This window comes from the organism of the source record quoted next, unplaced genomic scaffold, assembly GCF_019419815.1.
Source record: "Pyrus x bretschneideri cultivar Hongxiangsu unplaced genomic scaffold, Pyrus_bretschneideri_v1 Contig13, whole genome shotgun sequence".
Taxonomy (NCBI): Eukaryota; Viridiplantae; Streptophyta; class Magnoliopsida; order Rosales; family Rosaceae; genus Pyrus; species Pyrus x bretschneideri.
Genome location: NW_025999424.1, coordinates 1,860,496 through 1,876,164, shown reverse-complemented (window position 1 = coordinate 1,876,164; position 15,669 = coordinate 1,860,496). Strand labels below are relative to the sequence as shown.

Here is a 15,669-nt window from a genome sequence, read left to right as displayed (position 1 = left end):
GAAATCTGTACAGCCACGTTATGGACCCAAATCAGCTCTAAAACTGGCCCAAAATAGCTGGATTTAAAGCTTGAACTATTATGAACACTTCTCTAGAAGGCCGCGAACCCATATGATGTCATATTGGGCTCCAAAAAAGCAATTTAAGCCTAGAAACATCACTTTTCAATAACGCGCACTGCTCCTTTATTCAATTGCCAGAGAATAACCGCTTGGTAGAAAAATCCCAAATTTTTACACGAACAAGCCAAGAGACACACGAACGTCCTCTAATTTGAATCACTTCAAAATTCGTCCGTTTGGTCACGTTTTACTCCAGAGGAAGTCGAATGTCCTATATTGAAATTATAAAATAAAGTATCAAAATTATACCAAAATAATTACCAAATTATACTAAATATAAGATAAAATATATTATATAATATTAACTCATCACCAGCCATCCACCTCGACCTAGCAAAACGCCAACTGTCAACCGTCCGTCCCTTATCTCTCTCTCCACAAAAATTACGTACGGTATATTGGTGATATTTCTCTCTTTTTGTAATGATATTCCTTTGGTTGTGACTTTAGCCTGGATCCTGGCTCACCAATTTCGTCGTTTCAGAATAGGAAAACCTTCACCACTACCCTTGCACATATATAGTGGCTAGATATTTTCAACTTTGCAAAGAGAGAGAGAGAGAGAGAAAAAGAAAGAAGTACCAGTCATATGCATGTGATTCGCAGACACAAGGGGTTAGAGAGAGAGAGAGAGAGAGAGATGGGGGAGGGGTGTGTGTGGAATAGCGGTAGTGTCCGTCAATTACTTACAGACTTGGGCGCCGCTGCATTCCACGTACGTCCATGTCAAACTATAAATATCTTCTGCCAGTCCTTGCATGCTTCCACAGTGACTCGCACACATCGACATGTTATGATCATAACACGCCTCTAAGGCCTACCCAATTTGCTTGCCTGCCGCTGGAGATAAACATTTTTTATAACCATGACCTAATTGTGGTATTATTCTCACTTAGATGTTTGCTACATAGTCAAAAAATAAACACTGTTTAATAATTATTTGCCACATGGCATCCTTAGTTACAAGAAAATTTCTCTCCTGCCACTGCCTGTAGTTTCGCTAGTGGTCCATTAAAGCGTGTAACGTTTGTTCATCCAATTACTTGGTTTGGCACTATGTAAATTGTTTTATCGCTTCTTTTGAAATGTTACGGTTCTTGGATCACTTTCAGTTGTCCATATGGAGGAAATTATATTCGATAAAGTTCACCACACTTTTTAATTACACTTAACAACATTGTAGAAAACCTGTATATACATTATGCAACCCTGAATACATAACTACTCAAGAGTGTGTAAATTCGATCGTCATAAAAGATGGGTTCACAATCGCAGCATGAGCATGAGATAGAGAAGGGCCACGTAGTTTTGTTCCCCTTCATGGCGAGAGGCCACACCATCCCTCTCCTCAACCTGTCTCGCATCTTCCCTCGCTCAGGGACTCGCCGTTACCGTCTTCACCACCCCGCCAACCGCACCTTCATCCACCAATCCCTTCCCGCAGCCGCTAACGTGGTCCACATCTCTTTCCCTCAAAACATCGTTCCTGGAATCCCCGCAGGCGTCGAAAGCACCGACAGGCTCCCTTCAATGGACCTCTTCTTCTCCTTCGCCCTCTCAACCATCCACATGCAAACGAGCCCTCCAAACCCTTCCACGCGTCAGCTTCATGGTCTCCGACGGCTTCCTCTGGTGGACCGTCGACTCCGCTGCCAAGTTCGGTTTCCCCAGATTTTTTTTCTCTGGTTTCGGAAGCTACGCCTCATCCCTGTCTAAAGTCGTTGCTGTGAGCCGGCTCCTAGACGGGGCCGACTCCGACACGGAGTTAGTCACCGTAACTCGGTTTCCGTGGATCAAAGTTACCAAAAAGGACTTTAACCAGTCCACTATTACTGATGGTGTCCAACATGCATCCTCTGAGTTCATGATGAAAACATCGGAGTCAACCGCTCGTAGCTACGGTATGATAGTCAACAGTTTCTACGAGCTCGAAGCTGTGTTCGTTGAGTGCTGGAACACTGAGTATTTGCCCAAGGCCTGGTGTGTGGGTCCCTTTTTTAAGCTGGCACAAGATGAACCACACGATCGTGATGAAAAGGCGATCCGGATTGAGTGGCTGGACAAAAGGCTGGAGGGAGGTAGAGTTTTGTATGTTGCGTTTGGGTCGCAAGCTGAGCAGCTCCAAGAGATAGCTTTAGGGTTGGAAAACTCTATGGTCCACTTTATGTGGGTCATAAGAAGCAAATCCTACGTGTCATTTTTCTTTAAAACTAAATTTTTTTTTGGACTTTTTGTTAGTGTTTTTTTTTTAATCTTAAATGTACCCATTCTTAAATATACAAATTTGTTATATGTAAAATGCACATTTTTCTTAATATAAAATGTACAAATTTTTTATATAAAATTTACCCAATTTTTTAATATCAAATCCATTCAAAAAAATTTTAATCCATTTTAAAACTTATATGGGTACATTATTTTTCATTCTCATGGATCATCCTTACAAAATATTAACCAAATCGGAAATATTTAAGACATCTAATTGAGTTAAAAGAAATGAAAGAATACTTTGTTATATAAGAAACAATGAAATTTGATCTTGATAATTAAATAGACAAATGATTTCGGATTGAATTGAATTTTTGTAAAGATGATTTATGAATCTAGGCTAACAAAGCAGATGATTCGGATCGTTGAAATTCAATATAGAGTGGGCCCCATACTTAATCTCTATTTTTTTTTTTTCAAAAAATTGAGATCCCTTTGCATAAAAGACCTGTATATTAATTTAAGGAATATAAAATTAAATTAATTAATTTCCGATGCATGGTAAAGAAAATCTCAAGAAAAACATCATAAGAAAACTGATTAGACAATTCATGTGTTCCACCACACCATCTTTCACGCTTTAAATTGGAGATTTATGGTGACGGCCTGATGGGCACATGTTTCTTCTTTGGTTTGGTCTGACTCATGTGCAGTGAGCCCTACGTGGTATCCGCATATTTTTTTTATTTTTTATTTCGCATACTTTTTGTTATTCTATTTCCTAATTTTTATTTGATTTATTGAATTTGAAGTAAAAAAAATCATTGAATGTGCAGATGGAGAAATTAGGAATGGCATAAATTCCCGGCTTAATGGTTGCTGAGTCGCTTTCGAAGGGCAGAAGGCGAATTTTCTTAATCATTCAAATGTTTTGGTTTTTTTTATTGAAAATCTTGACAATCTTGACACTCTAAATTTTTTCACGGTTAGATCTTTGATGATAAAAAAAAAAAACAAAAAAAAAATGTCAAACTGTTAAAAAGGCTGAAGTATACTTCTCTATCAACTTTTCAGGTGTCAGTGACTCAGTATAGTTACGAACATGTTTTTGTGTTTGCAAAAAAAAAAAAAAAACGATGTGATACTAACAACGATACATGTACAACGAGCTAAGAGACCTGCAACAAAGATCTATCATTCTCGCATGGAAGGGTCAGACCTAATACTTCAGACTCGAACAAAGCGAAAGACAACTAAAATTTTAGGATACAAGAGTAACAAGAAAATTTACAGAAACCCAATTCCAACTGCCACTTGGAGATTGCAACATCGTCTACCCTAGTGAGTTACATGCAGACTTCTAAATACGTATTTAATTGACAATAAAAACCTCACCAACGATTAGAGATATTGACAATTAAACGAACTGTACGTGAAGAAAACGAAAAGAAAAATCCAAAAATAATAGTCTTGAACCTATCGAAGGTGACGATGATGTAGCCTTCTAGCCTTCTAGGGCTGTTCGAGAGCGGAATTATCACCTGCCAAAACCACACACACTTTCAAGTAACGTTCCTGTATAGATCATCGGATAGAAGCTGATGGCCCAGCTTTTCAAGACAACATCAAGCATTACCACCTTGTTTTGCCTTGAGGACAAGCTCCTCTGTGGTGCTGCCAATGATCTCGTTAGCATGCTTCAGCCCACCGCAGTAAAACCGTCCAACGGAATCCTAAAGCGACGGGAAGGTTCAGTTTAGAAAAGGAGCATGGGTGGTTGTTTCTCACATCCTACATGCAACTAAAGAAAACAAACTCGATGGTTTCAATCCCTCATCAGTCATCATTCCCTAACTTTTGGAAATTCCTAATGCAGTCAAATAACGGACATGAAAATTAACCCTCAACCGTCCTACTATTCCTTCTCGGGGGCTTACATAATCATTTTTCGTCAGAGCAATCGATGTTATATTTAAGCAGTGATAATCGATCTCCAACTTCTGAACTGCATCGTCGGCATCGGAATTACAATTGGAGTGAAACTCTTCTTTAATTAGTTCCTCACACCACCTAGTCCCCAAGTAAGACTTCAGCAATACTAGTAAAGAATGCATAGTATACTTCTTGCAATTATTTGGAAACTGGTTAGTGGAAGTAGAAAAGCAATCAAAGAAATATGTACTTGTAAAGTAGCTTTCCCTTGCTCCATTAATATATAGTAAGCAATTATCATCTCCGTGACCTGCACATTCAAGAGATGGAATACCAGTACAAGCCCTAATAAATCATCAAATTCTTCCTGTCAATTGTATTTACATTAGATACATGTAAATAGATTGTGGAACGTTCAAGCTAAACTCCATAAGGGTCAACATGTCCACTCTCTCCATGAAAAAGAAATCAGTTGTCTGATCAAGTCCAATGCCGTGCCGGAAGATAATGTACTCAAATATGAAAACAATGCAGATTATAGATCTCTAGAAACAAAAAGAGAGTGGAAGGAAGAAAGAAGATGCAGATAATCTAAATATGGCCAATCCTACATGATAGCAACTAGAAATCCTAAGGGTTTAAAATTCCAAATTGTTTGCAGTGTTGTATAATAAACTTGAACTACCTTATCAGCAAAATTAGGAAGGTTTGGTTGAAGATGCTCAGTGAAAAAAAAAAATTTCCTTTAAAAAGCTTCTAATCAAGCTACATTCAACAGAAACAATACTCGGGGATCGGCAAATGTGAATGACATGAACAGATATAGATGAACTAACGTTAACAGGTTTGTAATTAATGAACTGAAATAATATTGGAAACATACTTGCGAGTACTAACATTAGATTCGTCAACCGTGATGGATAGATTTAGAAGATACTGGCCTGAATGCGCAACTTCAATCTCCTCATTAGTTGTTATCTTGAAATTACTCTTATCCATCACCTGTATCATAGCTAGCCGTTTAGTCATCCTACATTCAGACTGGTTTCCCTTTGCATACATATAATCGCTCAATTCCAACAAGAGCTTTAATCAGTTTCTTTGGGAAAAGATTATGCTGCTCCAATTTCAAGCACATCAATTTTTTGGACCCTGTAAATGGGGCTAAGAAATTGGAGCAGCAGAATCTTTCCCCGAAAGAAACTGATGTGCTTGAACAGAATTTCTTAAAGTACTTATTTCAGGTTCTATGGCTGCTTCACCTTATATTTGTTTTCATTTCTTTCCCCGAAGACAACAAAACGTGATTAGACAATGTGGAGAGGAGGAGAAAAAAAAAGTATGTGTTTTCATTTCCCTTTTTTTTTATCACAACCATATATTTACAATAAGAAGTGAAGAATTTAGGCTAAGCCGCACAATGAACTAACCGTAATAATTTGGTATGAACTCGTCATTTACAAAATTCAAACCTAAAACGTTCTACGTACAAGTGGAGAATTTTAGTTTTTATTTTTATTTTTATTATAACCATATATTTATACTAATTAGTGGAAGATGCAGGCTAAATCATACAATAATGAGTCATTTACTGGGGTTGAACTTAAATCATTCCACTTACAGGTGGATGGTAATATATACGACATAATTAATATTTAAGTATGTAATTAAATAAATAAATATGTTACAGTATGAATGAATCGATAACATTGCATGATGGTGTAACTCAAAAAAAAAAAATTAGCAACTAAATTGCTGGAAGAGCTCTTGCAGTTTGAAACACTCTTTTTCCCTCTTCTTTGAAGGTTTTTAATGAGGCTTCCCTTGCTCCCCAAAACTCTTGTAATCTGTTTGTTTACAGTAATGGAAATCTCAGTTATGATAAAAAAATAAAAAAATAAAAAAATAAAGAGCTCTTGCAGTTTATATGGCAATACAAAAACACATTGTAGTTTATGTCAAAGCAATGAAGAGTATGTTTTATTTAGGAAGGTGGACGAAAGGACGATAAAAGTTTTTGTTAAAAGTTCCCTTGGGCTGCAAGGCCCTCGCAACTTCTTCTCCGACATTGAATAGGATCGCGAAGCCATTGATCGCAACCTTGCCTCGAACAGGACTGCGAAGTCATTGATCTCGACTACGATCCCGATGATGCCGTTGTCTCCTCAGACATTCGCGCCCCTCTCAATCCTCCCACCGTCAACGTCATCGCTGTGGATCTCGATGTAGAGGATCCCATGGCCGCTGCTGCCCTCATTTTGATGGCGTCAAGATTGTCTGAATGTTTTTTTGGCCGGGCACTTTTCTGTTGAACATGCATGATTAAAGGATCCAAAAGATCCGGATGGAAGGGATCCAAAGGATTCGGATGGAAGGGATTTGGAGAGAATGCTGAACATACATGATTAAAGGATCTAGAGAATCCGGATGGAAGGGATCCGGAGAGAATGTTGTTCCTTTGCCCACATAAAATAAAGGTACAAGCAAGCAACAACAAATTTGATAGGGAATTACATGATGTATAAAACGTTATAATTCAAACATACACAAGAAATCTTTGAAATTTCTAGATTACCAATATATGACATAAGAGACGGATATGCGCTTGAAAATTTTAGAGACTTTGGCAGATAAATTTGAGGTACTTAAAATGTACGCTAACTGTTAAACTTTCAAAACTATATATTGGTATGTTACATGTAAATTATCTTATACAGATTCTCAACCTAAACTCATTTGGTCTCAAATCGCCAAGTTTTGGTTATAATGCTATCCACACACTCATTTGTACTTTCACACACTCCTTCTTAATTTTTGGACTTCAAATCAAATGAATTGAAGAAAATTAATGACAAAAAATAAATAAAAATGTGTGAGAGGTATAAATAAGTGTGTGAATTACACTTTCCTTTCGCTTATTTCTCAAAACTCATTGCTTTACGATACCATCACTCAGGTGACGAGTGCCCACTTTCTATTGCCTGCCTCGCCCCCAAGTCAACTCTAGCATCACTCAAATGCCCGCTTCCACTTGTTTGACTCTCCGTTAATTCAACGCCGGCATCGGCAACCGGCACTCCCTTCCCGGCCAAACCAGCAGCAGTGCCAGTTCGGGCCCGGCATATCGGACAAATCGGTGTCCTCAAAAGCCACGCATCAACGCAATGGGCATGGAAGCTGTGCCCGCACAAGGGCAACAGCCTGCACTTCTCGCCCATCTTGAAGTTGTCCAAGCACACTGCACAATCCACAGGGCTACTTTTGTAATTAGCTTCGTAATCATAGCTTGGAAGCTTCTCCACTTCGTCTTTCGACATGCACGTTGTGGCGGCTCCACTGGTGGCAGTTCTGCCGGCGGCGATGGCAGCTGCCGTTAAGGCATTGCCGCCAAGTCCTCCTCTTCTGAAAGCCCTCCCAACGATCCACACATGGACTAAGATCAAGAATCCGATTCCCAAAAACAACAATATTACTGACATGAAGATCGCCATTGCCACAATCTGCGCTGCAACACCTCCAATTTTGTCACTCATCGGAGCATAATAATTTATTAACTTACTTCTCACCCAAGCAACCAGTACTGGTATGAATTCAGCTCAATGTGAGTCTGATTCGATGTCGAAAACGAATCAAATTCTTAGAAGAAGCTCTGGAAAGATGAAATTTGTTGGTGAGAAGAGGGATAGAATATACTAATTTGTGATTGGACAAAGGAATGGATGACATTATAAAGTGGGATTAGTACCTAAAACACTGAGAAATAAGAAGAGTTATAATATAAATATAAAGGAGATAGGGTTAATCAGTCTTTATCATGGAGTGGTTAGTAATGAACCAAATTATAAGAATTCAGACATAAAGATCTTGAGAAGATTCATAGTTTAAAAGCTTGTTTACACATGCTTTTAGAAGCACTTCAAGTTTTTTTGGAACCCACAAACATTTCTTTAAATGCACTCTCCGTCAATTTAAAAACACTTGCAAACAAGTCTTAAATCTTTATGTTTGTCTTCCTCCTCTCTGCTCACTTTGATTTTCATGTTTTTCTTTCATCATGAATTCTCTGGCCTAGCCTGTGACCTAATGTATTAAGTAACGAGACTAAATTTTAAAGAAAAACTAATGAAAAGGATTTGAAAACTTTAAGTTTTAACAATAAGACCAAAATAAAGTGTAAAATGAATAGTACCAAGTTTGACTTTTTAGTGTAAAAATGTGGTTTTTCATTAAAGTGAACAGTACCATAACATTTTCGTTAAAACTTCCTAATTTTAACCGCTTGAGCTAAATGGCCTTAAAAATAAGGTCAAGTTTGGGGCGCACAGATCAAGATTTTCGTTACTGAAATAGCTTTTGACGTTTGAAATGTCACACTAACAGACCCTCTTGCAACCAAGTGAGGTCCCTGCATTTGGACTGATGATAGCGTGGGGTTTTGTGAATCGGGGTTTTCCCGCTTGGAAGTTCAAAGGTTCAACAAATAACGTGATCAGACACCCCAACTCAAGTTTAGTAAAACGCAAAAGCGAAAGAGAGTAATAAACACATCACGATCACAAAACATCTAAAACCAAAGCTAATCGGTTGTAGTTGGCTAATCATGCATGGGCTGATTGGACTTTTCACCCAAAAATATGGGTGAGGAAGGAACATTGTCACTGTGTAAGCAGATAGACATCAAATGATTGAGTAAAAGAAACACCTCAACATTTCGACAGCAATGTTCGGAGGAACAAAACCCAGCTGTAATATCGCGATGTGTGAAGAATATTATCGTAAAACTATGGCTCAACTACATGCTCCAACTGTAAGACCAAACATCTCAACCTTTCGAAGGATTTACAAGCACGAAAAAATGAAAAGAGAAATTGACCAAGCAAATCAAATCAAGGGCAGATATAGGCCTTTTCCCTAAAGATCATATATGTTGGAAAATGGTGATAAAATGCTACTAAAGCTCATGCGTGTTTCAATATAAACCTGTGTCAAGATCCCATAACAAGACCTTCCCGAGCGACACTGGTTACCCGAAGAACAGCTTGTGCACTGAGAGGCGAGAGTTTTGACTGACAAAAGTTCTCCCATGAGCTCGTTTCTGGGAGCTCAGATGCTGCTGCTGAGCTCGTTTCTGGATGCTCACACACTGCGGCTGGAGGGGGATCATCAAATTTATCATAAACAGTCTGCAGCTCCAGAAGGAGGATCTTAGCAGCCTCCCTTGACTCAGGAAGTTGGTCACTAAGCTGAGATGCAGCGATCTGAATTAATTTGTCAAACCCATACGCTTTAATACCTTCAACACCCTGTTGGCAGACACGAGATGAGCATATAACAAGAAGAAATAAGATGCACCACGTCTAATTGAAGGTCTTGCAGAATGCGCTCTGCAATATACTTGTTCAATTTCTCGACGTACAAATATTTGATAATAGACAAGTTATTGAGCAAGGTACAATAGTATAACTAGGAACACTCAAGGAGAAGATCACAATTATAGAGGACAAAAGCACACGGTTACTGTTTTTGAGCATATATCACGTGTAAAGAAAAGTAAATACAAAATTAAGGAATTGATGAGCTATAGGAATCTGCATAGGATAAGCACAGAAACAACCACATTCAACGAAACTCCAACGGTTAAGCCATTTTTTGTAAATTCCAGTTTGACAACACACGTCCTAAACTATAAGCAAAAGCTAAACCAGTGCATTATGGGGGGTAGGATTTATGGGGGGGTTTGAAGGTAAAATAAGTCAATCAGATTTCTTCTCCTAAGAACTATTTAGCATCCTCTACATACCTCATATTTTCCAAGAACCAATCAAGATTCAAAACACTAAAACCAAATGTATGAAAGAAAGTAGATCTCACTTCTTCTGATAAGAACAGAAAAATGTAATAAACAAGGTGGTGCGGTGGGGATATAATCTCCTCTTACCAGTCGTGGAACACTTCGACAAAAACACGTTGATGCCTTCGCTCGAACTCTAGGATTTCTGTTCTTCAGATATGGTTGCAACTTTGGTAACAACAATGTAGGGGAAACCCAAGTGGTCATCGCTACTAAAGCTCTCTCAGCTGCCTCACACACAAATCGCTTGTCTTGTGATGACTTTAGAAGAAGTTGGGTAAGCTGCATGAGTCAGGATTGACCAAATCAGGGAAAAAGAACTATGGATTAATTGCATATAAAAGAAGAGTCCTTTACAAACAAAGTAAAGCGATGCAACAGAAAAGTTTCAAAGAATTCACGTTACCATAGGGTCCAAAGAATCAATCACGTCATCATTGTACGCATTGAAAATGTCTGCAGATGTCATTATTGCAGTTTTGCAAACAGCACTTCTTGGATTCTTCAGTGACTTTACAACAAGCGATATCACATCTCCCCTATTGAACAAAACGACGATGATAATTAAATTGGACAACACTTACAATCATCAATAGTACATGAAACTTCTTTCATTCATGAATATCATGCAAGAACATGAGACTTACAACATATCAAGCATGGCTTCCTTATGAAATATAGAAAACCGACGAACATTATTGAGCGCTTCACACACCAGAACCCAATCTTTAGACTCTAGTCCAGTTAGTAGTGTCTGAAACATCAAACGCATCATAAAGTTACCTCGCACAAGAAAAATGGTGAAAGGTAAAAAATGCCTAGGTTTACACAAAAACACAACAAATACCTTGAGGCTCGTATCAACATCTTCTAGATCATTCAGATTCTCAGATTCAATGTATTCTACTTCAGCAATTCCAACCTCGGGTATGGAATTTGCAACTTCCTCGCCATTTATAGAAAGTGAACCCACCGAAGCTGTGGTTTTCTTCAGGCATTCTTCATGATTTTCATTAGCATTCACAGCGACGGGCTTAGTTACGCCCCCTTTGCTAGAGCTTTCATTCTTCCTCTCAGATCCAGGTATGGTATTGAGATCTCTAAGAGCGTTCTCTGACATTGCTGCTGGCCTTCCAATTCTGAAAACAACGAATTTCCAACATCGATAAGTCTAAATGCAGTTAACAATCACATAGCAACAGCATAAAAATCGACTTAGGAATTAAATTCCAGTTGCTTGAAAGATCTGAATACGACACCACACTTCCTCCAATTCTCCAATGGATTATGAAAATCCTACTGAATAATGATAATAATTAAATCGGAAAACAAAAGATCGTAAACGTTGAATTCGATCGAATTTCGAATGTGAACACGAAAACTCAAATGTACCGAAACAAACATCTACAATTCTCTACGCAGTAAACAATCGCCTAGCATAAGCACAGAATCCAGATATCAATTCAATTCCAGTTCCTCGAAAGATCTAGAAAAATGAAAAATCAGTGAAAAAACAACTAAATAATGACAATAATCCACGAAAAAAAATCATGAAGAAAATGAATAAGCAAACATTATTCCGACAAAGCAAAACTGAACCAAGCAGAAGATCTAGGGCTCCAATCACTCCAGAAAATCAAAAACAGTAACAGCAACAGTAAATCAATCAGCCTGAACGCGGATCCTACGATTTCTTCCTAAAATTCACAAATTATCATCCAACTCTACAGTGTATATATACACATATACATACACTTATACCGATTCAATCGGAGCTTCGAAACGAAAACGAAAACTGTAGAGCAAGCATCGATTGTATGAAATGTGCGTGCGATTTCGAATCGGCGAATGCGCATACAATCCTAGAGAGAGAAAGAGAGAGAGCGAGGAGAGAGAGGGAGTACCGGAGAGCGGAGCGCGAGGAGGAGTGAGGGGAATGCGAGCGATCAGAACCAGCAGGCGTCAATGAGAGCTTTAGAGTGAGTCCACTCTCTGAGAAAATGGGCGGACATTAAATAATGGAGGTTCTTTTTTTTTTTTTTTTTTTTTGTTTGGTAACCGGCGAGGACTTTTCGCGGTGAGGCAGGCGGACGATACTCGGGACGACACCGTTTTGTGGTTGTGGGTAAAACCCGACCTGGGCCGGCAGAATCGGGGCCCTGCATGTGACCGCCTCCCAAATCACATTAATTTTGTTTGTTGCGGAGTTTGGCGTGGGATTTGGCCCATTGATTTGGGATCTAATTTCGACAACGCCATTGCCTCAATCGCATTTATTTCCATCTCTACGAGAGACACATTTAGCTTTCGATCCTTTACTTGTGTGGGAACCTTGATTTTGAACTGACGTTCCAACAGGAAAATGAAATTTTGGCGTACAAATTCAAAAAAGAATGCAAATGTTGGGTTGGTTTGGTCACGTAAGTCTGTTTTTTTAGGAATCGGAAAGACTCACAGATGTGTTTAATTTTTTTTATCCATCAATGTTTGATTAATTAGTACCAGAAATCGAATCTAAAACATAATGTGTGAAATACGGTCCTGAAATTCATCTTACTGGACCACCTCGTTGTGATTGTAAATGTTGGGTTTAATGCTCTATTTTATTCATGTGACCACGATTATAATAAGTTAGTGAGAAATGCGTTTTTAGGCTAGATCAGTTAATTTAGGATAATTTGTGTGCTTCTTTGATTGTGAGTAGTTTTCTTTAAGTTTGTCAATTCTCTTGTAAATCAACCAAATTGAACCGCTTGGTTTGGTACAAGTATCTATTTTCATTTTTAATTTTTGGTTGAAATACAGAACCAAACTCTTTAATTCGATTCATTCTTTTTCAAAATTTTGATTTGATTGAACCATATTCATCATTAGTTAGTACCGACAAAATTAAATCTTTTCCAAACGTCCATTTTTTCATGTATCGAGTAATTTAAAATATCACATAGTTCTTGAGTATTCTTTCGCAAACCATTTTGGTGGCATAGGATACGGGCAAGTTCAATTGACCATATTATTGAGGTCATGGCCCCTAGTTTTGCTGCCAACGGCGCCACATGCGCGCCAAACTGTCGGTGCCCCCGCCACTATTTCGTCATATTTATTTTCTGGCTATGGGAATGGGTTCTCTATTGCTTTTTATTTCTTTCTTGGCATTCATACATTTTTAGCTACGCACCACGTCTCTATTACTTGGGGCTTGCCCTTGAGTAGGAGAAATTTTTCATTGTGATCAAAACACGAGTGGTACATCATGTGTTTTTATATAAATTGTGATAAATTTTATTTTAAATTATTAACTTTTTAATACACATATCACATCATTTGTATAGTGACACATGATGTACCATCCTATATACCAGTCACACTGAAAAATCTCTCCCTGAGTAGTTTCCTTTTGTCTGAAATTTCGATTGGGGTTACAATTAGTGTTTAAAATATTTTGGAAATTGTCGATATTTTCGTCGAAATATTTGAAGAATTAAGAATTTAATGGAAATGGAAGGTTTCCATACTTCACTTTATATCGGCGAGATATAAGAAAATAAATGAATATCGATGATATTTACCGGTTCACTACAAAATTGTTGCCAAAACCAAATTGCAAATTTCAAACTGTTGATTTTTTTTTTCTTTTTGAGAAATTTTTCACTAATTCCAACTAAATCTGAATGAGTTAGTATACTCACTCTTTTGCAAATTTCTATAATTCCCATTGAAAGCAACCAATATTAAATCAATATATCTATTGATATTTTTATAAATTTGTGTATCGATATTTCTAATTATAAAGTATAAATACAAAGTGGTTTATTTCTATAGTGGGAAATAGAAAGTACTTTTTATATTGACTACCTAATTTACTTTAAATTTTGATTTAGGCATATATTTAGTCTTTTAGCAATCAATCACATCCAAATGAGTTGGTAGGTTTGACAAAAACAAAGTTAAAAAGTTGCTTAAAACGATTGACTCATGGTAACCACCAACATAGAGCCCGTACTTGGGTAAGTGCCAAAGCCAAAAATCCGTTTGGACCAAGGAATTTCAAAAAAAATTGTTTGGCCTCGTTCGGAAATTATTTTAAAATAATTAAAAATATTTTTAGATAAAATATTTTTGGATTCAAAAAACGCCTATATGCTTCTTACAATAAACATTTCAAGTGTTTTTTCAAGATTCACTTATATTTTTATTGAAGATTGGTTCCAAATTTTCACAAAAAACTCTTTCAGTTATTTAAAAAAACTGTCTAAATAAGCCCCTTGAATTTTCCATAAATGCTTTATTTGTGAAGAAATTTGGAATAAAAACATGTTTTTTATACAAATGATATATCTAAAGTACGCAAAGAAAAATTCGAACTTGAATTAAGAGGGTAGCACATATAGCACACATGTTCAAATCTCTTCCTCATAAATTAGAAGAATCCATAAAACCATAAAATAATATTGTAATAAGGAAACTTTCAATGTCATTTAAGTCCCTTGATTTGGAAACTTTTTTTTTTTTTTTTTAACCAAATGGGCTCTGAATGGAAATGAAATCTGGTCCGTCGAGAACTTGGGCCTTTTTCTATATGGGTCTTTAAAGATAATCCATCCCTAATCCAGTAATTAGCATAGTAATGGTAACTGATTTATCTATTAATGCAGATAAATCCATATGAAAAACAATCCAAGTACAACCTTCTATGGCCTCGATTGGTAAGTCGGACCATATTAATTATTTGAGTCAAATAAACTAGTTTGTGGATCATACAGTACTGATTAGACATTTGGTGAATATCGAACTAAAGATCAAATTTTATACTGTGTTGGGCATGTACCACATAAGAGTATTTAAGACTGTCATTATTCCCTATTATTTTTAAGAGAAGATGAGAGAGGAGCGACGATAGTACCTAAGGTTGAGACGATGGCTGAACGACGGCCACATAGAGGAGATTTGCGAATGACGCCTGAACAACAACCACGCAAAGGAGATTTGCGAACGATGCTAGATTCGCGAGAAAAGGACGGAGAGAGAGAGCAAGCGTGTTTTTGTTAGCATGTTTCCTATATCAACATTTTGAAGAGAATAAGTAAGCGAGTGTGAGCTGCATTAAATTGGCAAAGCCAAATTACATAAGGACACTAAACAACCAAATCCGTATTTTTGATCTATTAAATCATTTTTATGAGTTGCGAACGAGGCCTATATGGACTACCACATATAGCACACTTGCTCTTCCTATTTTAGACAACTACCATTTATAATTGTTTACAAAAAGACGAGAGATCCAAATTATCCAACTAAAAAGGAAGTTTGTGGAATGATAATTACGTCTTTGCCATTTCTTTGCCGTGAAAGTACATAATGGAGATGTCTACCATCTCCGGTGTACACGTATGTCTTTCTTGAGGATAAGTAACGTTTGCTTTGTTTGACATTTCACATTTGTCAAATTATACGAGTAACTACATTAACGTTTCTTTGTTGTAAACTCACTTAATGGAGTTGTTTATTTTTGTGATCAACTACTTGTATCTTTTATGAGAGATACAAACGCTTAC

General features: G+C 37.3%; 2 protein-coding genes and 1 pseudogene across 2 annotated transcripts; 1 reads left to right on the top strand and 2 right to left on the bottom strand.

The window, feature by feature from the left end:
• The first annotated feature begins 1,052 nt into the window (after positions 1-1,052).
• Positions 1,053-2,428, top strand: LOC103963940 (annotated as a pseudogene).
• Positions 2,429-6,882: 4,454 nt separating this feature from the next.
• Positions 6,883-8,801, bottom strand: LOC103964003 (RING-H2 finger protein ATL39-like). Its single transcript, XM_048578893.1, has one exon. The coding sequence runs from the start codon at positions 7,794-7,796 to the stop codon at positions 7,212-7,214; it is 585 nt and encodes a 194-aa protein (XP_048434850.1). The 5' UTR covers positions 7,797-8,801; the 3' UTR covers positions 6,883-7,211.
• Positions 8,802-8,948: 147 nt separating this feature from the next.
• Positions 8,949-12,205, bottom strand: LOC103963938. The gene is made up of 6 exons (XM_009376814.3): positions 12,019-12,205; positions 10,962-11,253; positions 10,762-10,868; positions 10,521-10,653; positions 10,202-10,396; positions 8,949-9,566 (listed from the first exon to the last, which is right to left on the bottom strand). The coding sequence occupies exons 2-6, from the start codon at positions 11,232-11,234 to the stop codon at positions 9,249-9,251; spliced, it is 1,026 nt and encodes a 341-aa protein (XP_009375089.2). The 5' UTR covers positions 11,235-11,253; positions 12,019-12,205; the 3' UTR covers positions 8,949-9,248.
• Between the last annotated feature and the right edge of the window lie 3,464 nt (positions 12,206-15,669).